The 27,562-nt window shown below is 41.2% G+C and overlaps 2 protein-coding genes across 5 annotated transcripts; one reads left to right on the forward strand and one right to left on the reverse strand.

The window, feature by feature from the left end:
• Positions 1-506: 506 nt before the first annotated feature.
• Positions 507-14,539, reverse strand: LOC307001902 (uncharacterized protein). Of its 4 annotated transcripts, none has more exons than XM_079618944.1 (11): positions 14,210-14,539; positions 12,990-13,280; positions 10,235-10,483; positions 10,042-10,146; positions 9,900-9,938; positions 4,787-4,834; positions 4,130-4,627; positions 3,225-3,464; positions 3,083-3,148; positions 2,224-2,922; positions 507-2,041 (listed from the first exon to the last, which is right to left on the reverse strand). In XM_079618944.1, the coding sequence occupies exons 1-11, from the start codon at positions 14,259-14,261 to the stop codon at positions 1,707-1,709; spliced, it is 2,622 nt and encodes an 873-aa protein (XP_079475070.1). In that variant the 5' UTR covers positions 14,262-14,539; the 3' UTR covers positions 507-1,706. The 4 variants fall into 4 exon arrangements, with proteins under 4 accessions (XP_079475070.1, XP_079475069.1, XP_079475068.1 ...); XM_079618943.1 differs by having other exon boundaries at positions 507-2,035; positions 2,224-2,928; XM_079618942.1 differs by having other exon boundaries at positions 2,224-2,928.
• A 7,401-nt stretch (positions 14,540-21,940) lies between these two features.
• Positions 21,941-27,162, forward strand: LOC307001904 (T-cell surface antigen CD2). Its single transcript, XM_079618948.1, has 5 exons — positions 21,941-22,110; positions 22,587-22,874; positions 22,997-23,266; positions 24,437-24,610; positions 25,966-27,162. Exons 1-5 carry the CDS (start codon positions 22,053-22,055, stop codon positions 26,121-26,123), a joined length of 948 nt encoding a protein of 315 aa, XP_079475074.1. The 5' UTR covers positions 21,941-22,052; the 3' UTR covers positions 26,124-27,162.
• The last annotated feature ends 400 nt before the right edge of the window (positions 27,163-27,562 follow it).

Consider the following 27,562-nt stretch of genomic DNA (forward strand, 5'->3'; position numbering starts at 1 on the left):
AAGGACATTTAACACCCATTGAATCGTTTCATTGCACCAAATGTTCTTTATAGCAGAAAATTGTTCTTCAGATGTTTATTTTTATGGCTGAACATCTGCACTTTATAACCGGGCCTGATACCGGTTTCAACAAGAGCACCTAAACATGATGTTCTCTGACGCAAGAGACTGACATTTCACAACAACGGAAATCTTACTAATCATCTTAAGAGTTACAATTTATAGCTACTCCACCGAGATGCTTATATAGGTAACTATATTGTTTACAGGCAGACCAGTAACTTCAAGATGTTTACAATTTGTTTTAAATGTAATATTAAACCTGAAGCCAATGACAAATTATTCAAACAACAAACATTGCACGTTTTAAAGGGATATCCTAGTTCACCCAAAAATAAAACTTCTGTCATCATTTACTCATCCTCATGTCAATCAATTTTAAAAGAACCAGCCCTGCAAGGGGAAATATGATTGAAGATCTCTAGAAATCAGCCAAGAAAAGTTGTAATATTTAGAACGTTTTTAATTAAATGAAACAAACACTTTGGTTTGTTAAATTGTTGAAATAAAAAAAGGAAAAAGTAGGACATTATTATTCACATTCCAATCAACAAATACCCTCTAAACCAGTGGTCCTTTTTACTCCAAAGTCCTTCTCCATATCCATGGAGCATCCATTATAAAACACTCGCAGGGCATACGTTATAGCGATCAGTGAGGCGAGAGCGCACACACACAGTTTGTTTGTGCATCAATAATAACGCCTACGACTCCTGTATGTCACTGTAATCGTCTTTGAACTTAATTTACATTCATATCAGTTTGAGAGCCACTGCTATACCCTCCGGACTTCTCAAAGCTTTCTAAGGCTTCATTTCTTCAGCTTTCTTCAAACAATTCATCAAATACCTACATCAGTCTCACAATATTTCCTTACATAATATATGTGATCATATACTTAAGCAATTCACTGACATTCAATATATTTACATCTATTGCATTCATTAAAAATTCCTTTCCACTTCTCTCATATTGCTTCTGCCGATCACATGCATGCAGTGCACATCTGGTGCTATACATGGCACAAACTACAGTTTTCTGCACGGATTACTCAACAACAATTGACAAACATAATCTGACTAAACTAACACAAAAATGTATGATGGAGTGATCAGTGACAGGGCAGGCTGGATAAAGTCACTGGAAACACAGATATATAGTTTCAAAGGGTTCATAAATGTATTCTTGCCACTGAACTAAATGAATGTAAAACATTGACAGTTTTTATTTAGATGGCACAATTTGACGCAGAACATCTTCTCCTCTACATCTTGTTCAAACACAGCTCTCCGTTTTCACAGACTGTATAATATGTTAATCATTTCCTTCGTTATCTTGTGTTATTTCTGATGTTTTCCTTCTCACGACTCCCTCCACACGGCTCGAGTTCACATGTGTCGGTTCATCTCTCCCAGCTGACGAAACGTCCCTCATTGCTCATCTCACCATCTCTTCTTTCACAGATCCAGATCTGAACGGACTGTCCTTCACTGCATGTTGATTCTTGTCCTCTGGCACAGGCACGTCTCTCTTTATTTACTCTGAATCAGAGTTATTTACACCACAGTCTTGTTAACTTCTGTTCATTTTTGACGTGTTGACTCATTTCCGGCGGATCATTGTTCTCCTTCATGTCTTGCTCTGGCTCACTGCTCATGTCTCTGTCCACTATCACCACGATCTCCGGCTTGAGTTTGCACTTCAGTTTCTCCTTCAGTTTGCATAACCTTTGCATTATCATCAATCCGTTTAAAGCTTTGGCCTTTATCAGTCATCTTTGATTTATTTGGCACTTCTTCATCTTGTTTACTCAAGCCATCGCCGAGCTGCCGCTGACACACACTGTTTATTGAATCCTCAGATTTCTCTGGGTCAGGATTTTCTTCTTCTGCCATTGCTTCCTGGTCCTGGTCAGTTAGGTTTGAAGACGAGTCACTGCTGTTTATGGGTTTCTTCTCCAGGTTAGCTGGTGAATCTGTAACTAAATTGAACAAGATAAGAACATCCACTCATTTAAAACACTTTGTTCGAATGACTAATAAATGACAATCTCAATCTTCTGAATCTGAACTGGATGTGTAGAGAATAAGTACACAGTTAAAGTCAGATCAGAGGAGATGTTTAGTTCTGTTTCTCCAGACAAACGTATGATCTGTAGTTTACCTGTGTCTCGTCTGTCTTCCGTCTCTTCTTTCTCTCCTGGTGTCTGATCATCCTCACGGTTATCTTCAGTTTTCTGCTCTTCTCTCTCGTTCTGATGCTCAGGAAGCTTCTCTTCATTTCCGCTCTCCTGTTTCTGACTTTTCTCTTTCTCCTCTTCTTCTTCTTGTCTCCGTTTAGGTCTCTCCTTCTCAGTTTTATCAGGTTCGCTGGAAGTGTTTTCTTCTGCCTCATCTGCATGTTTGCTGTTCTTCTCATGTTTGTCTAGTTCTCCTTCGCTCTCCTCCTCTTGGTTTGTCTCTGACACAGCAGATTGTGGACTCGGTTTAAGATCTTTTGTTTGCACTTCTTCATCTCGTCTACTCAACTCCTCGTCGTGTCCCGGCCGCTGATACACACTGTTTATTGTACTGTCTGAATCAGTTTGTCTGCAGCTTTGGGTCTCTGGGTCACACTTATTTTCTTCTGTCATTTGTTCCTGGCCACGTTTAAGTTCCAGCCCGGGACGTTTTCTTTCTTTTTCTTGGTCTTGGTCTTGGTCTGTGCAATGACTTCGGTCAGTTTGATTTGATTCCTCATACAGCTCCGGTCCAGAAAGTTTTCTCTCTTCTTCTTTTTCTTCTTCTTCCTGGTCCTGGTCAGTTTGGTTTGAAGACGAGTCACTGCTGTTTATAGGTTTCTTCTCCAGGTTAGCTGGTGAATCTGTAACTAAATTGAACAAGATAAGAAGTGTCATCCACTCATTCAAACACTTTGTTGAAATGACTAATAAATGACAATCTCAATATTCTGAATCTGAACTGGATGTGTAGAGAATAAGTACACAGTTAAAGTCAGGTCAGAAGAAAAAGCAGAAACGAACCCGCCGGAGAGCCGAGAGCTTCACCGTCCGACCGCTGATCCACGGCGGGATGATCGCAAGCTTCAGCTGAGAAACAGATCAGATGTTTATTTCAGACTCCAGGGATCTGTTTCTCCAGACAAACACATCATCTGCATGTTACCTGTGTTTGCTCTGTCCATCCCGTCCTGCTTTTTCTCTTCACTTCTCTCTTCTTTCTCTCCTGGTCTCATGTCATCCTCATCTTTGGTTTTCTGATTTCTCACGCTCTCGTTCTGCTGCTCAACTGATTCTTCACCTTCGTCACTTTGGCTCTTCTTCTCATTTTTGTGTCGTTGTTCTGCTTCATTTTCTGTCTCCATATGGCTTCCTTCTGTCACAGCAGATTGTGGACTCACAGTCTCTATGATTTCAAAATTGAACAAAAAAATTTTGATTAGTAATTGTGTCTTTAAACTAATGATAGGTTAATGCTTTTGATATTGATGTCTGCTTTAAACGCTTAGTTTTTCTGTGTAATACAAAAGGAGGTTTTTTGAAAGCTTCACACAGTTCTGATTTTTTTCAACAGTTCATAGTGACCAATATCAACAGACAAAAACACAATCAAATCACCATGAAAGTAGTCCATACATCTCATGTGTCATATTCTGAATCTCCTTAAGATGTAGGATAATCTTGTGTGACAAAATATTTGTTATTTGAGAGTCGTGTTGGGAAAACGTTCAGTGAATAACACTTAGGTCTGTTTGTTATAAGCTATTACATAAATACTTATGGATAGGAACATAGTGCACAAGCTATATGAATTAAACTTTTATTATGCTTTCTAATGTAGTTTGTGGAGCTTGGAAAGATCAGCGTGAAGATGCTTGAAATTCTCATTTTGTGTTCCACTGATATCCATCAAATATCTTTTTAACAGAAAATGACTCAATAAATCAGGTGAACAAACTCTTGAAGCTCCTTCTGTGTACATTTAAATGCATTGAAAAAGTAATAAAAAGGGTATTTTCTATCCAGATGAGATGTTTGTTTCTCCAGACAGACGTATGATCTGTAGTTTACCTGTGTCTCGTCTGTCTTCCGTCTCTTCTTTCTCTCCTGGTGTCTGATCATCCTCACGGTTATCTTCAGTTTTCTGCTCTTCTCTCTCCTTCTGATGCTCAGGAAACTTCTCTTCATTTCCGCTCTCCTGTTCCTGACTGTTCTCTTTCTCCTCTTCTTCTTCTTGTCTCTGTTTAGGTCTCTCCTTCTCGCTTTCATCAGGTTTGCTGGAAGTGTTTTCTTCTGCTTCATCTGCATGTTTGCTGTTCTTCTCATGTTTGTCTAGTTCTCCTTCGTTTCCATTTCTGGTGTCCTCTTGGTTTGTTTCTGACACAGCAGATTGTGGACTCTGTTTAAGATTTTGTTCTTGCAATTTTTTCGGTTTCTTCAAAAGTTTTTGTCCTTCATCAGTTTCACCTGAACTCTCTGCTCCATTGTCCTGAACCCATTTTTGATCAATAATAGATTGCTTTTGAGAGGGAAGTCTGGTGTGACAAGGGAGTGTGGCTTCAGACGAGCCTGAAACAAAGCATTCAAAGACATTAACAGCAGATTGAAGAGTCATTCATTCCCAATGAGAGCTGAGAAGAGTTTATAGTGCTATCCAGCAACAGCTACACTGCAATATCATGTCAGCATGTCTAGTGATAATAATAGTAAATCATTTGGTAGTGGTACCTGGCATAACGTCCTTTTGGTCATTTCTCAACAGGTTACTGCCTTCACCTACATTGATAGAAAAAAAATGTTATTATACAAAAAGGCTGCTTGATTGCGGCAATTGATTTTTTGGTCAATATTGTAATCACAGTTTTACAGGATTATGAATGGGCCATATGACCAAAACTAATTTAATTAATGATAGTAATATATATATATATATATATATATATATATATATATATATATATATATATATATATATATATATATATATATATCAAGTATATCATAGAATGAAAATAAGTTGTCTATAATATCAACATTTTAACAAAATTTCACAATTATCAATACCAATTTAAATACCACAGCAGAATACTAGCCTACATACCAACTGTCTTAAACAGAAATTGAATTATCAAATGTCAAATAAAACACAGCATAGCCTTCACTGTAAGAATTGAACTTGCTTTGATTATTATTAAAGTAACACAAGTCCTTCAGTCAAAAGCAGTGAGCGATTTTCTCTTTGTCTTTTGTTGTTTGATAAACATTAAGGACACAGAAAGCAGTGGGTTTATTAGGCTGATGTCACTTTAAAGACCGAATGCACAGATCCAATACACTGATTCACATTATATTTTCTCCCAACTGTTTACAGTCACTGACCGAACCGACTGTTTACTCGTTAAGTCTGGCATTTTGACGTTTTTCTCTGACCTGGAGCTCAAAGTTTCGAAGCACGTTCTTTCACGCTTTTGATAACTTTTTTTAAATCAAGCACGGCCCAATTATGCATGATTTTACTTATTTGCGCATTAAGTTTGAAATGTAATTTTTAAAAATTAATTTTAAGAATTGACTTGAGGAACAAAAGCGCACTGTTGGAAAGGAATAAGGTAAAATCATAATTTTATCTCGATTATTGTATTTTCAGAATTGTTGGAAGGCAAAATTAAAATAGAAAATCAATTGCTATTAATTGCACAACCCGAGCTCATGCTATATTAATTCTCCATTCCAGTGAATTTACTGCAGTGTTTTTACACGCGTTCATGACCTCAAGGCTAGATTATTGTAATGCTCTACTGGGTGGTTGCCCTGCACGCTTAACAAACAAACCACAGCTAGTTCAAAACGCAGCAGCTCGAGTTCTTACCAGAACCAGGAAGTATGACCATATTAACCCAGTTATGTCAACACTGCATTGGCTGCCTATTAAACAACGTATACATTTTAAAATATTGCTGATTACTTACAAAGCACTAAATGGTTTAGCTCCGCAGTACTTGAGCAAGCTCTTAACGCATTATAGTCCTTCACGTCTACTGCGATCTCAAAATTCCGGCCAGTTGATAATACCTAGAATATCAAAATCGACTGCTGGCGGTAGATCCTTTTCCTATTTAGCACCAAAACTTTGGAACAGTCTTCCTAACATTGTCCGGGAAGCAGACACACTCTGTCAGTTCAAAGCTAGATTAAAGACACATCTCTTTGACCTAGCATACACATAATGCATTATAGACTTCTATAACTTAATGTTAGGCTGCATAAATTAGATCAGCTGGAACCGGGAATACTTCCCATAATCCTGATGTACTCGTTACATCATAAGAAGAATGGCGTCTACGCTAATATTAGTCTCTGTTTATCCCGAGGTTTACCGCAGTCCGCCGGATCCAGGCCGTATCCAGATCTGATGAAGGACCAGCGCCAGGACACGACGACAACGCAGTCCTGAAGTGTCAACTAGCCTCTCCCCTGTGAAGGCCTCCTTCCCTTTACCTATATACAGATAAAATGTTGTCGGGATAATTCCGGTTCGCTTGGCTACGCAGACGCGACAAAATTTCTGAATTATACATTTTTAAGGCCTAACAAGTAGTTTATTAAGGGTTGATTTGTGAAGGACTATACGCCTGCACACGTATTCAAACACGCATTCACATATACATTTACATTTATGCATTTGGCAGACGCTTTTGTCCAGAGCGACTAAAGGTCCTTGCACACTGAGTCCGAAATTTTCGTATGCGTTTTTCCGTATTCGTGATTCAGTGGCTCTGAATTGTCAAAATGCCATTCAAACTGCTTGAAACGGATGCGAAAAATGCAAAAAATCTAAACTGATTAAAAAAAAATTATGACGGAGGAATGTTTTGGAGGCAGTGTGCAAGCATGATTGACATAACGTGAGGTTGTATTAATTTTTTTACGTGCAAAAATTTCGGGCGCGAATTTCGGACATAGGGCCCTATTTTAACGATCTGAAACGCAAGTGTCAAAGCGCAAAGCGCAAGTAACTCTGTGGGCGGATCCCGGGCGCTGTTGCTATTTTCCCGGCGGGATAAATGCCTCTTGCGCCTGGCGCAAATCTAAAAGGGGTTGGTCTGAAGTAGCTTCATTACTCATAGGTGTGGTTTGGGCGTAACGTGAAATAAACCAATCAGAGCGTCCTCTCACATTCCCTTTAAGAGCCGACGCGCTTGTTCCACGGCGGATTGCTATTATAACGGCGGATTTGCCGGCGCACGCCAGGAGCGGTTCACAGCCGAGGAGACCGACGCTCTCGTCATGACCGTAAAACACAGAGAAGTGACATTGGGGATGATGGGAGAAACCCACCCAAATTAGCTTCGGTTAAACAGGCGTATAATTGGGGTAAATGTGTAATCTAGATTTTATTTTTTATCTAGATATTTCACATCTTCACGGACACAACAATGATTTCCCTCGTGTGTTCATATTTTTCCTTGTAATAATGTATGATTTGCAAAAATGAAAACTGCTGCGTCTGTTTATAATTATTAGAGAATCAAAGTGGATGCGCGTTAACACGCTACATTATGGCCAAGCACGCGCCCTTAAAATACCATATCACTAACGCGCAACGCGCCACTGTCTTTAGACTGTGTTTCTCCTGGTCAGTGGCGCAATTGCTTTCTAAAACTGGAAAATAGCACCAGGGAACATTTGCGCCGGAACACGCCTCCTCTTTGCGCTGAACCGCCCCCGCGAGCGCAAGTTCATTCCCTAATTTACCGACGTGCGTCTGTGGAGGGAAAAGTCCGCTGTGCACGGGTGCAAAATAGGAATGATACATGCGTCGGTGTACAAAGTCAATTGCGCTGGGTGCAAGATAGGGCCCTCAGTGTGCTAGGGCCTTTACATTGCATTTCAGGGTGCACATTAGCATTCTTGTCGGTTCTTGCTTTCCCTGGGAATCGAGCCTGTGACCTTGGCGTTGCGGGCGCCGGCGCTCTACTGTTTGAGCTACAGGAAAGCTAACCTATTGACCAAACATGTGATGCACATGTGCGCACTGTCTGCGTTTTCGCGGGTTTGCGTTTTTGAGGTTGTACAGAGAAAACGGACAATCGGTTGCACCTTCAAGCCAATTTCGGGGAGTGCGTTCTCGAGACACTGTTTGTGTGGATGGGCGGCCGGAGCACGTTGGGGGTTATCTGTTGGAACGGTGTCATGTTGGCGGCCCCTGAGTTAATGACTAATGATCTTCGCAACTTCACTGTTACGCTAATTTCTATTATCACTGTAAAGCTGCTTTGAAACAATCCATACTGTTAAAAGCGCTGTATAAATGAAGGTGACTTGACTTGTTTATAAATAACAAGAACTGTATTCTGTATTCGTTGCAAAGTCCTGCCTATTTAAGAGCTCATACAATTGTCAAAAACATAAGACAGGCTACCAAGGCAGGACATTATATGTAAACTATAGGCAAGTATAATTTAGTGTAGGCATTTTCAGTCCTAGAGAGCCGCTGTCCTGCAGAGTTTAGCTCCAACCCTGAAAACCCCTCAGCTGCTGTAGCTATAGTGATCCTCAAGACATTGATGGCCTGTGCAGATGTGTTTGATTAGGGTTGGAGCTGAACTCTGCAGTAGAGATGCGCTATTATTTCATCCGCAACCGCATCACAAAACTCATCATCCGTCTGCCATCCATCCGCACCAACGTTTTTGACCAATTTTCCAAACCGCACCCGCCCGCCATCCGCTGATTGGGCGATGGAAGGCGCTGCTGATGACAGCCGCGAGACTAGAAAGCTCTTACCTCAGAATATCAGCAGTGAACTCTGTCATAGTATAATATCAGCAGTGAATAAATAGCCTAAATTAAACGCACTTCGGCAAACCTGACATTATCTGATAGGCTACTGTACAATATTTTCATTGTAGCCTAATAGAAAACGCATTTTGGCACATCATTTCAACATGCTACTATTTAGCCTACTACTAAGGAATGTCTATTTCACTTTATTTTTCAGCAAATAGATAGAAAGCTTGAATAAAATAGCAAGTCATTTACATTATAGCCAAACTCTACGCACTGTCATGTCAGGGTGACGACAATGCCGCCGCTCCCATCACGCTGTGTGTAGGGCACCAAGAGCTGAGCGAGCACCAAAAAAATTGCCTAATGAAAAATCAATAATTATAATGCCGATATTATTTCAGTATAGAAATGCAGACATCCCAAGTCTCCCGGAAGTTCCGGGAGTCTCCCGCATATTGATAGCGGCTCACTGATGCCCGCGAATTAGTTAAAATCTCCGGAATCTAGAGCGAGCGCGCCCGCGAGACAGAGACTGTGCTCCACACCGCGTAGCGCGTGCACGGCAGAGAGAGAGAGAGAGACCGCGCGCGTGTGCCTTAATGAAGCGCATGTAATATGATTCATTCCCCTATTTTCTTTTTTTGGATAGTCAGATAACAATATTTAACAATGTATACATATATTTTTCATTTGATTGGTTCAACCGCCCCGCCACCCGCCCGAATTTAATTAAAATATACTTTTTTGTCACGTCATCCGCCCGATCCGCGGTTTAACCAAACTTGCCTACCGCTGATTTAGTCAATCCCATGTTTACAGCTTTAGATCTTTGCCCCTTTAAAATCAGGGCATGTTTTAGTCTTTTTGTTAATTACAGACTCTTTTGTTAATTCAAATATTTTTCTTTGCTTTTTTTACAACTGGATGTTCAAAGGAAAAAAATATCAATAATTTTCTAGGAAGATATTCAAAATTCAATCACAATTTAAACATAGAAAGCATAAGAGTAAAAAATCAAGCATTTTACAAACTGTACAAACCCTGATCTTACCATTTTCAGGGTCCACTTTTTCCAGTCCAGACTGCCTTGCTGCTCATCCATGTACAAGACAAAGAAAAAAACTGTGTTAATCTTTGTAATATAAAAAAGTATTTTGCAGGTGAAGTGTGGAATACTTTTCTATGGCACTTACACTTTTCTTTACGTCTGTATAAGAATATTCCCAGTAGAATAAGCAGGAAGATGAGAAGTATTGCTACTATTGCGACTGGAACAACCACAGCAGTCCCTGCTCTGCCTGCACACAAAAGACAGTGTACATGTAAAGCATCTGCATCAAAGTCTCAAGGCATACAACAGTTGTGTTGAACGATTGGCTAGCAAACCTGTGTGGCAGTCTTTCAGAGTAAAGTCTGTGCTCTTGCTGTTAGCTTGATTCTTCACAGCGCAGGTATAGACCGAGTCAAGGTTCTCCTCCTGTTCTTCAACAAGAAGCTCTGGTCCCGAGCGAACCTTTATATTCGGTCCACTCCATTCGTAGCTCAGCTGAGTCCGGGATTCCACCGAACACAACAGCTTTTTAACATTTAAAGTCTCATCCGGTTCACAGGTCACCTGAGGCTCTGGCAGAACATCTAAGACCCAAAAGCAGAGAGGCATTAGTGGGTAACACTGGCTAACACATGAGTAACACATGTGAGTAACACTGGCTAACACTAAGTAACACATGAGTAACACTGAGTAACACATGAGTAACACATGTGAGTAACACTGATTAACACTGAGTAACAAGTGAGTAACACTGAGTTACACTGAGTAACACTAACACTGAGTTACACTGAGTAACAAGTGAGTAACACTGAGTTACACTGAGTAACACTGAGTAACACTAACACTGAGTTACACTGAGTAACAAGTGAGTAACACTGAGTTACACTGAGTAACACTAACACTGAGTAACACGTGAGTTACACTGAGTAACATGTGAGTAACACGTGAGTTACACTGAGTAACACTAACACTGAGTAACACGTGAGTTACACTGAGTAACACTAACACTGAGTAACACACACGTGAGTTACACTGAGTAACACTAACACTGAGTAACACGTGAGTTACACTGAGTAACACTAACACTGAGTAACACTAACACTGAGTAACACTAACACGTGAGTTACACTGAGTAACACTAACACTGAGTAACACTAACACTGAGTAACACTAACACTGAGTAACACTAACACTGAGTAACACGTGAGTTACACTGAGTAACACTAACACTGAGTAACACTAACACTGAGTAACACGTGAGTTACACTGAGTAACACTAACACTGAGTAACACGTGAGAAACACTAACACGTGAGAAACACTAACACTGAGTAACACGTGAGAAACACTAACACTGAGTAACACTAACACTGAGTAACACTAACACTGAGTAACACGTGAGTCACACTGAGTAACACTAACACTGAGTAACACTAACACTGAGTAACACTAACACTGAGTAACACGTGAGTCACACTGAGTAACACTAACACTGAGTAACACTAACACTGAGTAACACGTGAGTTACACTGAGTAACACGTGAGTTACACTGAGTAACACTAACACTGAGTAACACTAACACTGAGTAACACGTGAGAAACACTAACACTGAGTAACACTAACACGTGAGTTACACTGAGTAACACTAACACTGAGTAACACTAACACTGAGTAACACTAACACGTGAGTTACACTGAGTAACACTAACACTGAGTAACACTAACACTGAGTAACACTAACACTGAGTAACACGTGAGTCACACTGAGTAACACGTGAGTCACACTGAGTAACACTAACACTGAGTAACACTAACACTGAGTAACACTAACACTGAGTAACACGTGAGTTACACTGAGTAACACGTGAGTTACACTGAGTAACACTAACACTGAGTAACACTAACACTGAGTAACACTAACACTGAGTAACACGTGAGAAACACTAACACTGAGTAACACTAACACTGAGTAACACATGAGAAACACTAACACTGAGTAACACTAACACGTGAGTTACACTGAGTAACACTAACACTGAGTAACACTAACACTGAGTAACACTAACACGTGAGTTACACTGAGTAACACTAACACTGAGTAACACTAACACTGAGTAACACTAACACTGAGTAACACTAACACGTGAGTTACACTGAGTAACACTAACACTGAGTAACACTAACACGTGAGTTACACTGAGTAACACTAACACTGAGTAACACTGAGTAACACGTGAGTTACACTGAGTAACATGTGAGTTACACTGAGTAACACTGAGTAACACTGAGTAACACTGAGTAACACTGAGTAACATGTGAGTTACACTGAGTAACACATGAGTAACACTGAGTAACACTAACACTGAGTAACACTGAGTAACACTAACACTGAGTAACACGTGAGTAACATGTGAGTAACGTGAGTAACACTGAATAACACTGTGTAACAATGAGTAACATGTGAGTAACACACGAGTAACATGTGAGTAACACTGAGTAACACTGGGTTTAAGTGTCATTGTGTGCCTGGAGCTGCTGTTCTGTTGGCAACTAACAACCAACACTTGTTTGTAATTACTATTGTGTAGTGTACATTCATTTTTTGTGCTTCCTTGTCATTCGTTCGTCAACTGCGCTTTATTTTTCATGAAGCATTATTTTTGTATCGCTTCTGCTATGTTTTAAACTCTCTAGGATTGCGTGTGTAACGGAGAACAGTTAGCGAGAGTCACGCTGACGGCCGCTAGTGAATGTGCTAGTGTATAGCGTCACTGTTAGTGCACTCGACTCGCTTGCAACAATACTGAGTGTTCGCTGGACGAACAGCCACAGCTGATCCAAATATTTATAATGAATTATGAGTTATTATGATAATTGTTTATATTTCCCTTTTGAGCTAATTTGCTACAACTGATATACATGAAAAAATGGTCTAAAATGTTGAATTTCACCAAGCAGAAGAGTCTTGCTAATCGTTTGATGCTACAGACGATAGATAACTAAAGATAGATAGATAGATAGATAGATAGATAGATAGATAGATAGATAGATAGATAGATAGATAGATAGATAGATAGATAGATAGATTACCCAAAACTGTCACAGTATGACTGGAGGTCTGAACTTTGCTATTGATCACAATGTTAGATTGATATTGTCCACTGTCTTGGCTGGTTAGTCTTCTTATTGTGAGCTGTCCGGTTTCGAAATCAAGCAGTACACGGCCTGTGAACGAGCGGGACACCACCACCTCCCTCCCGTCATAATCCAGAACTGTGTTCTCATTGTGTGTCCACAGTATTTCTGTAGGCTTTCCACGGATGCTTGGAGTAAGTGTGATGTCTTTTCCCTTTTCTTCATAGTCATCACAGAAGACTACATCTATAGGAGACGAGAGAGACACGGTTAGTGAAGTGCTGGGTTTCAGTGGCTCTTCTTTAGTGAAGTTCTATGGGTGAATCTCACAAAAATAAACCTGGGTCATATTTTACACTACAATCAAAAGACAAGTACCGGACATAATATTTTGCTATGAGACAATTAAGCATATTTTTGATTATTTGCCCTGTACCATTTTTAATAAATGTTCAAATGCAGCAAGAGTTTTCTAGATATTCCCCCAACATTCCCATAGTGTCTACGTGTTTCAATATTTAATGACAGATTGTCATTGCTGGAATACAGTAATCTTTACTATATAACAGTACATATACTGTAATACATTTGTAATGTTAATAAACAATTAAAAAAATAGATACTTCATACTTATAAATAATACAAGTATGAATATAAACTACATTAAAGTCTAGAGCCTACGATGTAGCCTAATGGCTTTATTCCTTTGATTTTGAGATTAAATATGACCTTGTTCTGGGTGTAGTTCATTAAATCCAGTTACCACCCTGCAAATGAATTAATTCGTTTTTTTTATATTGTAGACAAAAATAAATAAATCACATTTTGGTAGAAATCTCTAGCCTCATCTTATCAAATAAAGGTTTTGTTTCAGTCCAAGATCACAGAACAGTTTCAGTGAAAGTCCTGCACTAAAAGAGAGGATTCACCAGTTTACACACGTTCGACTTTTAATCTTTTTAGTCTGGCTTCAACTATTCCTTCAATGCTACTATATAAAATAAATCATAACCCGTGCCAGAACTCTGTAAACTGCGACTTATTAAAGAAGTATTGTTACGCGAATGTGTGTTGAGTTTCGACCTGGCCAGACGTGTGTCCCGCACGGGTCATTGCACCTGGACTACAGGGAAATGCTTTACTTTATCTCCATGTTTAAAAAGCTGTGGACTTACCTCGAGCAAAACAGAGACATGTAATGAAGACCAAACTCTTAGTTACTGCCATCTTCCTCAGGTCTCGAGCTCGTTTCTTTTGAACCCCGTGCGCGCGCCTGTGCGGAGATAGTTAAATCTGCATAAATGGAGACTGCATAAATCTCGACAGCTAACGCTAAAAACAAAACAAAACAAATCAACCATTAAAAAGTCGCCACTTCGTTTTGAAGCAGCGAGTAAGGGAGGAATGAAAATAAATGTCTCTTCAGGTATCGAGTGTCCTCCTGAACCTGTGGGCGGAGACAGAAGGTAAACGCACCTTTATAAGTGTCGCAATGAACGACAACCGGTTAGATAACAGCTAATGCTCTCTTTATGAGGATTTTCACACTAAAAGTGCTCACAAAATATCGCACCAATGCTATATTTTCTACATGTAGCCTAATCATTTGTTACCAACCAAGTATTCATTACTTCAATGAGCTCATTGTTTTCTGCATTAAATTATTACATTGTTTAAATCAATACATTTTTGGCCAACTGTGACTTTGTACATGAAATGCATAACTCAGTCACCTCTGATAACATCACTCTAAAGTGTAACATGGACTCATGCACTAAAGCTGCTTCGAAATTATGTGTATTGTGAAAAGCGCTATACACATAAATGTGAATTGAATTTAATTGAAAATATCACGCAATAATATGGATTATTGCCGAAGCAGTTTTTTCTGGATTTGTCAGAATGAAAACCTGCTGTTTGTTGACAGTGATTCGAGATACATCTCCTCAATTTAATTATATAATACATTTTAAACAAAAGGATAATAACAATAAGTAAGTAAGTAATTTTCACACCATGTTTTTTCTCTTGGATCCTTACTGGTCATACACAGTAAAAAAAACGTTGGGTTGTTTGCACATTGGGTTACACATATTGGGTCAGTTGGGTTATCCCCATAGGCCTATATAGAAATAATGTAATGAATAATAAAATATAGTAAATTCAACTGTTGGGTTACTTTTAACCCAACTGGCTTGTAACCCAATGATGAATGTTTCGCGCCCTCCCGCATCACGTCCCGCCGAAACGGGCGTGGCTTGGGGCTATAAATTGCGCTCGCAGGCTTAACTCTGTGATTTTTAATCCTTCAGCGAAGACATCACATCGCTGGATCCGAGGAGAAGCCGCGTCGTCGAAAAAGCAACTCAGCGGGACGAGTCGTGAAGCTGCTGGCCGCGCCGCCTTCATCGCCTTCCCAGCTGCGCTATCCGGCGTATACATATATCCTTTTAAAGCTGTGTGTGTGTTTTGTGTGTGTGTTCGCTGCTGCGTCACACATTTTTTCCCACTCACTAAAAGAGCCGAGCGTCTTTTTCAAGATGCCTCGCATAGAGCCCCGCTCAGCGACAGGGACCACCACTTCGTGTTTCCTGCCCGGGTGAGGATCACGCAGCTTCAGCTCTCGTCGATGGCGGCTGCCATCACTGTGATTTGTTGCCTACGGTGACTCTGCGGACTCGCCTGGCGTTCATTCACTGAAGCTGCACCTTCCGCCCGCTGCAGTGCAGCGCCGTAAAAAGCGTCGTGCTCAACGGATCCCGGAACCTCCCTCCACCACGAGGAGCTCGCCGCTGCTGCCGCCAGCTTCTCCGCCCGCTTCCAGTACTCTCAGTGCTATATGGTGTCCCGGCCACGGCCGATGGTGTAATGTGTGTAACTGTAATGACCACAACTCAGTGCCCATTCGTACACACAAGCACAGCCCTACACAATACAGGGCTTGCACACTTAAAATCGACTCATGTCGATTGTGCATCATATGTAGTGAGCGTGCCCGCTTTCAGTGCCCACAATCACTACAAGCTACATGTCACACGGTTTCTGTAAAACGAAACCGATGCACGGTCAGTCAGTTCTAATAGACAGTACTACCAGTGCTATAAATGTACCCGCGTTCACGCACCCACATTTATTCACAGACATGCCGAGCCCTACGGGACTCGCCCCGCATGCTCTCTCTCTCAGCTGAGAGAGCTGAGCGCGCGCGGGCTGCCCGCTCGATTAAGCGCACCCCCGCATCAAACGCTGCAACGGCGTCCATGTTACAGCACACGGTTGCTCTCGCGTCGCCGCCATTTCGCAACCAGAGCCCGGTTTTTCAACCCGTGCACAAGCATTACAGTTCCAGTGGAACTCGTCCAGCCCTCCCCCTCCCGGTTAACCACCGTAGAGGGGTCGAGCGCGGACATTCTGCCCGCTGTCATCAGCGCGGTCCCCGCCTCAGATGTTACGAGCATGGCGCTTACGTCACAGCTCACCGAAGCCGCTGAATCGCAAGCCGATCAGAGCGCGCTTCAGCCCCTATCAACCCGTGCAGTTGCGTGGGCGAAGCTCCCCGGAGTTTCGAAATGGGTGCTAAACATCATAAAAGAAGGCTATTCGCTGCAGTTTCGCCGACCCCCTCGCCGCCACGTGTCGCGCGTCGAGACTACGGTAGATTCGAATGTAGCACATCTACTTAGAGTCGAAATTCAGAAACTGTTGAGCAAAGGGGCGATAGAACCCTTATCTCAAGCTCAAAGCAAAAGGGGCCTTTACAGCAGATACTTCCTAGTGCCCAAAAAAGACGGGGGTCTCAGACCCATACCAGATCTGCGTCAACTGAACAAAGCGCTTATGAAGCGCCAGTTCAAGATGCTCACAACCAGAAAAATCCTCGGGCATGTTCGCCAGGGAGACTGGTTTGTGTCAATAGATCTAAAGGACAAAGTAAGCCTGGGGACTTTTTCGTGACTGAGGGTGGTGTCTACGGACGCATCCAACGCAGGATGGGGAGCGCTGCTCGAGGGCAGACCGCCTCTTGGCCTATGGTCAGAGCGGGAGAAGCTCCTCCACATAAACTGCCTCGAAATGTTAGCAGTGAGCAAGGTGCTCACGCGCTTTCGTCCCCTGATAGCGGGGTGCCACGTTCTGATACGTTCAGACAACATATCAGTGGCAGAGCCATAGAGAGAGAGAGTTGCGACACTCTTTGATGTCGCCGCTATGGCTGTCACGTGGTTCATGTACGCCCCAATAGTTCCAAAACATACGCTGGCTGTCATGTTATTCTATGGGAGAGACAGCAGCGATTGCATTATTGAACGGTAAATATAAAATAAAACACATACCCAAGTACTTTTTCAGCTGTTATTGCATTTTGTTAATATCAGTTTTGCATTTGGAGGGGCAACGAGGTACTGTATATTACTTAGATAAGTTTTAGGCTATATTTTTGGAGGGAAAAGCTAGTGTTCATGGTCGCATGGGTAGTAGCACTGGCTTTAGCGGCTCTAACTTAACTTTTCCATATCATTCATCTGATGATGGACGTCTCATGATATTTATTTTAGCACAACTGGGCTGTATTAGGCTATTGATTCCCGTGATTTTGCTTATAAATTCCGATTCAGCCATTAGCCTAACGTTACCTTCGCGATCACGCAGAGGTCTGCCGTGGCGGTCCGTTCAGAATTCGCATGGCTGATACAAATGAAGGTTTTCAAATAAAATATTTTTTATTAAACAATGACAGACAACAAAAATGTGTGCTTGTGTGAACAAGAAAAACAAAAACCAGGGGCAGGTGATCCATGAAACAGACAGGATTGGTGATGGCCATAACAATCCTAGAGTTCCAGCATTGTTCTCACACGCCGCTACACTCAGACAATAAATGAAAAGTTAGTATATCCCAAAAAATCAATTAAATAAAAGTTGCTATAAAGGTGGTAGCGATTAATTACCGAACTAATCAGATATGCTACCTTCACAGCTGGCGAAGTCACGCTGGCAATGCTAGAAAATTGGTTGAAATAACCAAGATAAAATATAAATAATTACGCTGTGCATATACAAATGAAGACCAGTATAAGCATCGCAAAGGGCCTCTGAAAAAATATAGACAGTTGACAATTCAAAAGAGGTTGATATTTCAGCAAGTTACCTCTGGAACAACTCGACGCGCTGCAATGTAAGTGAATGGGGTTCAACGCTCAAATGACAGTGTTTGGAACTAATCCGATCTCCACATCCCGGAAGTAGGCGGTTAAAAGCGCCGCCATTTTTTACAACGGAGGTCTATGGGAGTGTCGCAACTCTTTCTCTCTATGGCTCTGATCAGTGGTATCCTACAACCTACATAAATCGCCAAGGCTCAGGTCCCTGACTTTGTACAGGCTAACCAGACGCCTCCTGATATGGGCGCGCAGCAACCTGCTCTCGCTGAAAGCAGCGCACGTGCCGGGACGCCTGAATGTAGGACCAGACATACTGTCCAGGAACCACGTTCCGACAGGAGAATGGTCTCTACACCCACAGACAGTACGAATGTTGTGGAGGAAATTCGGCAGAGCGGAAGTAGACCGATCTGCGTCTCAGGAGAACGCTCATTGTCTAGAATTGTCTCGTCTCGTGGCCTCGTCGTCCCCTTTATGCTTTTCCCCCTGTCTCCCTCCTAACCCAGGTGGTGGAGTGGATCAGGGAGGAAGGATGCTCAGTGCTGCTGATAGCGCCACTCTGGACGAGCCAGCCTTGGTTCCCAGCTGTGATGCAGTTAGCAAGCACCGCCCCGTGGCCAGTGCCTCTGAGGAAGGATCTTCTTTTTCAAGCCAATGGCTCGATTTGGCATCCCCACCCGGAGCTGTGGTCCCTTCACGTGTGGGCCATCAACGGGTATCCGCTGACCTCCCACAGGGAGTGTTAAACACGATCACACAGGCCAGAGCTCCGTCTACGCGACGTCTCTATGCCTCTAAATGGTCGGTATTTTCCGGTTGGTGCACAGCTTGCGGCGTGTCACCCCCGGATTGCAGAGTGGTGGAGGGTTTCTCCTTCCTACAAGAGCTGCTGGATAAGGGCAGGTCCCCTTCCACGCTCAAAGTGTATGTGGCGGCCATAGCGGCTTTCTCTGAAACAGCGCTTGGCCAGTCTATAGGAAGGAACAATTTAGTCATCCGGTTCCTTAGAGGAGCCAGGAGACTGAATCCTCCCAGACCTCCCACAGTTCCCATATGGGACCTTTCTACGGTACTGGAAGCCATGAAAGGTCATCCGTTTGAGCCTTTATAGGAGATTGAATTCAAACACCTGTCGTTCAAGACGGTGTTTCTTCTGGCTCTTGCTTCAGTGAAGCGCATTGGGGACTCACACGCGCTCTCTTTGAGCGCTACGGGTTTGGAGTTTGGGCCTAATGACTCGAGGGTCATACTCAAACCTAAGCACGGTTATGTTCCTAAATCCCTTAATACACCTGTAAGAAATTATAGTCTGCCCCGATCCAACTTCCACTCCAATATATACATTTATATCAGAATGTTCCTTCACTTAAAAGAGCTTAATTATCATATAGAGACAACTACATTCAATCTCAGTAATATGTAAATATCACAGAGGGCAACCAACGACCATTTTGATACAGGGACTTCAAATAGCTTCTTGACACCTTAAACATTTGACCGTTCTGTTTCAACACAAGATCAAAGATGTGATCACTTCAGATAGATTGTATCACCTAAACCTTTTGCTGTTCTGATTTCATTTACATTAAGAGTTGACCATTTGGGTTGATCATATCCTGAACAAATGGTAATCAACTGTAGAATGGGTGTGGGACACAGAGAATCTTCTCAGACAAGGGGGTGTCTCAACTTTATTAACATACAGACCACAGCTGTCACAATAAGAGCAACTTAATTTACATTAAGAGTTGTAAACTGTATTATGATAAAAGGTTTGAGATTTGGACGTTCTGGGTTCATTCTGACGCCGGTGAACCCAAGGTGCTTTTGTGTACCTTGCCACTACTTTGCTGGAATAAACTTCATTTTTGAGATCTTTGACGTCCACATAATTTTTTCTTACACACCGTTTAGGGTACGGGTCATTTCCCTGTCCGCCCTACCGGTCACTGGGAAAATGAGGACGAAAGTTCTCTCTGCCCGGTAAGGGCATTGAGAGCATATGTTTCACGCTCGTCTGTTTTCAGACAGACCGAGCAGCTTTTTTTCGTTTAGTGGGCGTTCTAAGGGACTAGCCGATTCGAAACAGAGCTTATACAGATGGATAGTGGACGCAATAGCGCTAGCATACACTACCAAGGGCATACAATGCGGGAGTGCGCCTTGCAAGATATTTGTATGGCGGCAGGCTGGGCCTCCCCGTCTACATTTATAAGGTTTTATAACCTAGAGGTTCCCGCTCTTCAAGCCAGGTTACTTTCGGTTTAACAGACCGAAAGGGGAAGAGACTGAAAATCAGTCTTGTTGTATATGGCTATTATGTATAGCAGGGCCGCTCTAGCCGCCTTTCTTTTTAGGAAGATAGAGGCTGAATCCCTCTTCTTCCAGGATTCCCTGTGAGTCCCTTGGGTGATTGTGCACTGTATGTACCCCGGCTGGTCGCCTTGGGTCTATGGTGTCGGATCCCAGCACACACAATGTTTTACATCGTGTTCCCCATAGCGTAGTTCCTACGCAGTACGAGAGTATCTCTCGTAAGAGAACGTACTCAGTTACTAACGTAACCTCGGTTCTCTCTAGAGAGAGGAACGAGTACTGCGTATCATGTCGTGCGTGCACTCTGTTTTTGCTTCACTGTTAAAAATCACAGAGTTAAGCCTGTGAGCGAATTATATAGGCCTAAGCCACACCCGTTTCGGCGGGACGTTGGGTTGGGTGTGACATCACTCATGGTCTCGCTCGATAGGCTTAAGCAGTTGCCAGCATAGCAGCCAATCGGCGCGCGAGCTGCCTCACCTGTGTCTGTATGCTGTGGCAATGCGTTTTACATTTCAAATTAAGGATAATTTTTGGCTTCAGTATTCTCGTGGAAAAGGATTTTCCCCATAGCGTAGTTCCTACGCAGTACTCGTTCCTCTCTCTAGAGAGAACCGAGGTTACGTTAGTAACCGAGTACGTTCATTGTTGTAAACTGGTATTTGTTTTCCAATTATTTTAATGTAATAAGGTACTAATAAAAACACTAGTTTGTTGGCCAATTGTTTTACCATTTACTGCACTTTAAGTGTGTCACACATTGAAGTCTCGCACATACACAGAAAATAGTATTTTTCCAAGAAACTGGATTTAAAGCTGAAACTGCAGGCTCTGGTCCAGCAACTGTGTGTACTTCACATCTCCTCCAGAGGGCAGCACTGCACAGCACCTCGTGTTCAGCTGACACATGCATTTGAAAGAAATAACCTGGCCAGAAATTGTGATTATCAAAAACTTTCTAAATTAAGAGATTGAAATGATTGTGATCAATTGCAAAAACAAATACATAGATAAGCATACATTAATTAAGTGCTTTAAATCAATCTTTATTGGACAATAAATCCATTCATATAGGCTAAATTTCTTTTATGTTTACAAATACATTAAACTCTCACACTAAGCATTAAACGTTTAAATACATTAAACACACACATTACACACACACACACACACACACACACACACACACAATATATATATATATTAGGATACAAACAAAGCATAAAAAACATTGAACTCCGTCTTTACATATGAGCTGATTAAAAAGTAATAATTAGTAAATTACAGTGACAATAAATAAAGAAGTCACTATTTATAGGCTATCAATATATTAACAATGCAGAGACTACAATATATAAACTATGAATTTTATACATAGTTTTTTTTTTCTCAACATACACAATAATAAGTATGATCTAATTATACAGTAATCACTGAATTACAGCGTGACTCACACACACTCCCAGACACACACACTTACAGGAAACTAAACCACTGAGAGCTTGACATCTTACAGCAAAAGCTCGCACAGACCCGCGCGACAATGATGATAAACTTCACATTAATTCTCCTCTTCAATTTAATCTTCATCTTCTCCTCCGGTAAGTTGTTGATCAATTATATACATATATATCCTGTAATTTTCAGTGAATTTCTCAGCGAATTATTTGTTCACCAAATAAGAAATCAATTGCGTGATTTTTGGTTTTGGATTGAATTTTAGTTTAATTTAATCAGTCCTTAAAGTTGTTGAACAGAAACCCCAAATTATCTTTTCTGCTTTTTTTACATATATTTTTTAAACGAATTCTATTACTTCAGATCACATTTCATAGCAAGTTATTCATATGAACAATTATTCCCCCACAATTATTCATATAACCAAGTGTATGGTTTCATATGAATAATTAATTCGATGTGTTTCCTGTGTAAGACTCATTCCTTTGAGTAAAGGTGTTTTAAGAGATCTTTTCTCTTAGACTGTCACATCAAGTCAGCAATAGTGAAAGGCCATGTGTGCTTGATACGCAACTCGAATTAATACTCTCAAACTTTTTGTACCACTTTATTTTTTTAGGTAAATGTGTGTCCTCCTCATGTATCTACAAAGCAGTGGGTGAGAGAGTTGAGATCCCGCTGGAGATTGGAGAATTACAGGATAAAGGCGACCTGATTTGGACACATAATCAATCCAGGGTATATAAAAAGAGCTCAAATGTTAAGAAACCCGATGTCGATGTCGACCGCAGTGGATCATTGATCCTGGAGAACATACAGAAGGAAACATCTGGGAAGTACGAAGCCGAAGTCTTCAACGGAGACGGAAAGTTAAGAAAGAAGACCACACACCAGCTCTGTGTACAAGGTACGAACCATGTGATCTGCTGCCATTCAAACCTGCATTATTTCTCTCTTTTTGCCCGTTCAAAGCTAGACCAGGTGTGTGTCAGCATTGAGCCTTGTTGCTGTTGTGTGTGTGTGTTTCAGAGCCAGTGCCCGAGCCTACAGTCGTGGTCGAGTGTGTAGAAGAAGGAGTGGATCTGAGGTGTAGTGCCCTGAACAGCAATGAGGCGTCCGTGAACAGCAGTGAGGCGTCCGTGTCCTGGATGAAGAACGGAGAGCTGTCCGACACGACGCATGTCGTCCTGCATGTCGGCTCGTCTGAGCTCAACGCCGGAGACACGTTCTCCTGCACGCTCAGAAACATGATCAGCACAGCCGCAGCGAGAGGCGTTCAGCCAGTCTGCTCTCCCACAGGTTAATACATCTCGACATGTTTATCTCATGTATGACAACAGTGGGTTAATTATAACCCTTTTAAAGGTCTACATACAACAAATGCCAATGAGGAGAACAAGAAAAGCAAAGAAGAAGAGAACAGCAACAACGAACACACAAATGATGGTGATCAAGTTCCTCGTGATCGTGTTTTCTGCCATTGAGGGATTTCTTATAAAGCTCCTTTTATCAACCATGATAGTTTCTTAAGTTAAATTATAAACACATATTACATGAAATTATATCATTATTGTTAAAATATTCTTTAGCAAAAAAGGATAAAATATGACTAGCTGCACTGGTCTGACGAAATAAAGGCTTTTAAACTTTAAACAACTTTTGTTGTTTATTTTTGTATCTCTCTCTCTCTCTCTTTTCAGTAGACACCGTAGACACCGTGAAAACTACAAGAAATGAAAATATATATTGAAAATACAAGTATCTTGTTTACAAGTATCTCGTGCCCATGTCCGATGATATGCGATGAATGTGACAACAGAAATACGACAAATCCAATCAACATCATGAATAGCACATCATCACATCGTGCACGTAAAGTCATATAAAACAACATTATAAACATTGTGAAACAAAGCTCTCAACCTCTCAAACCATGCAGATTAGCCAGACTACATGTCGTTTCTCTGCAATCATGTTCGTTCTGACCCAAAAATTACGCAGACCCGCTCCAAACTGAACCAGGTCATGTGACACATTACGTTCTCTACTTAAATCTTAGAGAACCCTAACTTTAAACAAAGGGCACACATTATAAATGTCGGCTTCTGAATATCACAATTGTTTTGTTTTTTTATTGAAAACTCAAATTGACATTCATTTATAACAAAAAACATAAATACACATATCAACAAAAAACTTGTCCTTTGACAGTTACAATGACATTAACATAACATATATTGCAGTACTTTGGAATACTTGATTCTAATTGGTCAATCACAAATCACATTCTGTGAATAAATATTTTTTGTATAATGATGCTAAACTGTATAATTGAATGTTGAAAAAGACAATAGATTTTCCATGTCGCTACAGTTTTATGTGTCTCAAATCACTCTATAGTCTCATTCTCACAAATTAAAATCATATCAGATTACAAGTGTTGGTGATGAAAATGTGTTCTGTGTGTAGATCCTCCATTAGACGAGTCTGACGAGTCTGAGACGAAGAAGCTGCTGTTTGGCTTGGACTTCTGGTGGATGCTGGTGGTCCTGACCGGAGGAGCAAGCTTCCTCCTGGTCCTCGTCATCATCTGCCTCGTGTGTGTGTGTCGCTGCAGTGCACGCAACAAGAGGAAGGCCAGAGGTACGACATGTTTTCAGTGTGTGTGTTGATCTGTGTTCTGTTCACTTCAGGTTTGAGTTTCTTTGTTCATCCTCTTGTCTGTTAGGTCAGTTCCCCGTTCTCTCCCTGTTTGTTACTATGGTTAATAACTAATTGATTTGAGTTCAGATGTGTCTTGTCTGTTATCTTGTTTGCCCATTCATTTAAGGGTACAAAATGTCACTTTTTTTGCCGCTAGGGGTTGCTAACCTCTTACAATAGCAAAGGTTGCTTGTTATCAAGCCAATGGATATAATAATGTTTATGGATGAGTGAATACATTGATGTGTTTATCATGACTGTGGTGTGAAGCGGGTGCGAGTGCTAATGAGAGACAGATATCAGCGCCACACGCGAGACCCGCGGATATAAAGGAATGAGGACATTAATCAACCGAACTACCCGCAAGTGCTGAATTACTCACACAGTTTATTAGATGAATGAAGCTTGTGAGGTAACGCAGCGCTGTCTCACTCGCTCTATATCACACTAAACTGCATCTGAGTGTGTTAAAGTTATAATGTTATTCTGTGTGTTAGTTTGTGTGTATGAGACTCGCAGTACGCTAGATCAACATTAGAATAACATACTGATCATATTCTAACATTTCATCATGTTGAGCTATATAACATTGATTAGTTTTATGTAGATTTGCATGTAGAATTTTATGTAGAAGTTTGTCCTTTGAGTTTTCCTCATAGAGACGACACCTTTGTCAAAGCGATCCCCATTCACGGATCCGCGAAAACGACTAAAAACACTGTATTCTGCTGCCAGGCCAGTAGATGGGGATAAAACAATATAGACTGAACACGTAACAGATTCGCGTTTGAGCAGAGATTTGCGTTTTTGTTGTTTACATGGACACCAAAAAGTTTTTCAAAAACTTGCACTTTGAAACCCGTTGTCAAAAGTTTGTGTCTTCAAGCACCCAAAACGCTGTTGTCGTGTAAACGAACGGCCAAAACGCATAAAAAGTTTTAAGTTTCTAGTTGAAAGCGGTGTCGTGTAAACCGCCCCTAAGCCCTCTGTTTCAGTCAGTCTCTTGTCTAGCATTATTTCAGTTCTCTGTGATATATGGTTATACGTTTTCTTGTTCAAGTATTGAATACAGTTTCCTGATCTCCCTCATCGTGCGCTTGATTTATGTATGTGATCGGTCACATACTGTATTTGTATTCACACTTAGAACAGCTGAAAACACACATTTGTAGGCCCGATTGAGGTAATAATGGGGTGTGTGTCATTACCACGCAAATGAGTAACTAATATCAAATATCTGAATATTCTCAAACCAACCAGTCCTTCTCGTTCTGCTGTCTCGGTCTGTTCCACAGAGGAAGCCGAGCTGCGACTCGTCCCTCTGATGCCGGACTACACAGATCAGCCTGATGTCCAGTACATGCAGAAGACTGACTCTGACCGGCCGTCCAAAAGCCTGCGTCCTCTCCCACCCCTGCCCTGTCCTCGAGGTCCTGCTCTTCAACCCCAATGACAACAACCTGGCCTTCCCGAGGCGCTGAGAGCAACTAAACCAAAAGCTGACTGAAAAATACACCAGTCGAAACTCACATCAACTCATTCTTCATTATTACAGCTTTAAACAATTCAGAATAACTGTAAAGTCGTCGTGTGTGTGTGTGTGTGTGTGTGTGTGTGTGTAATTTTAGTTTAGTTGTTTGGTTATGTTTGAGTTTATATGACTTTCTTTTACATATATCAAATTCTATTCTGAACAAGCAGCATTTCTAGTTTCATAAATACTCTGTAAGTGTACTGTATGTATCTCACTGAATCTAGGTCGTTTCCGTCGATTCTGTGAGGATCTATGTGAAGGTTTGTGATTGGGCTCAGCGAGACCACCTCTGTACATGCAAGCACAACAGACTTTTGCACTTTTCCTGTTTTAACTGATGTCACTGAACTGTGGTTGAGTTCAGAAAACAGCGTAACACAGATCGCTCTCACACATTCAGTTCAGTAGACTCAAAAAACCTTTCAAATGTACTGCACACTTACTGTTCAATGGCCTCAAGCAACACACAACTGAACACAAACACATTACAAGTTAGCAAAGCTATGTAAAAGGTAGATCTTTGATTCATGAAACAGAAATAGGTCCACTTTATGAAAATTGTGCCCTTAAGTCTTTTATCTCACCATTTAAATAACAAGCTAAAGTTTAACGCTGAAAAGCACAAGTTACACTGAGGTTTCTCATATGTGGTAAGTGTAAATGTGATTCTGACACTTGGTTTGAGTGTGTGAATATGTGGGTACATGTGCTTCCCTCTATCTGCCTTCTTGATCTCTCGCTAAAATGTATTTGAATTTTCCATTGTGCCTCCACATGACCCGTGAACAATCAAATGAATAAACACATTATTGCGTAAGTCTAGCATCCAACCGAGACGTGAGTGGGATGTGGTTTTCAAGCAGTCACAAGGTTAACCTGGTTATGTGAGAGGGAAATGTAACAAGCTGGTATCACTTTCCCCTTCTTTTCTAAATCATTAAAATCAATATGCACCTTTCTAAGTGTTCTATGTTTCTTTATTATTTAAAACTTGATTGTTTTCTTATCTATGTAGCTAATAGTATAGCTAATAAGAATAACTTGACTTAATAATAATGACTTGCATGTGTTTTTGCCTGACGCATCGGCATCGACCTGTTTTCATTTGGGTTTCCTCGCTCTTGATGTCTGAAGTGAAACTCTCTTACCCAGTGTTCAGAAACACAAACATCTATCATGTGTTTTCATGTCTGGACTCAAACTAATAAAGAGTAAACTACTTATAGGCAAATGAAGAGATAAACAGTTCTGCACTCTAGAGATCACAGTATGCCGGTTGAGATGTCCTTGTTGCAGTTTGTGGCAGGTTTCTGTGTATCAGTTTGACAAAGAGAGACTGTAAAGAGATGACTGAGGAT

The sequence above is a fragment of the Phoxinus phoxinus genome, assembly GCF_949152265.1.
Source record: "Phoxinus phoxinus genome assembly, chromosome: 7".
Classification (NCBI taxonomy): domain Eukaryota; kingdom Metazoa; phylum Chordata; class Actinopteri; order Cypriniformes; family Leuciscidae; genus Phoxinus; species Phoxinus phoxinus.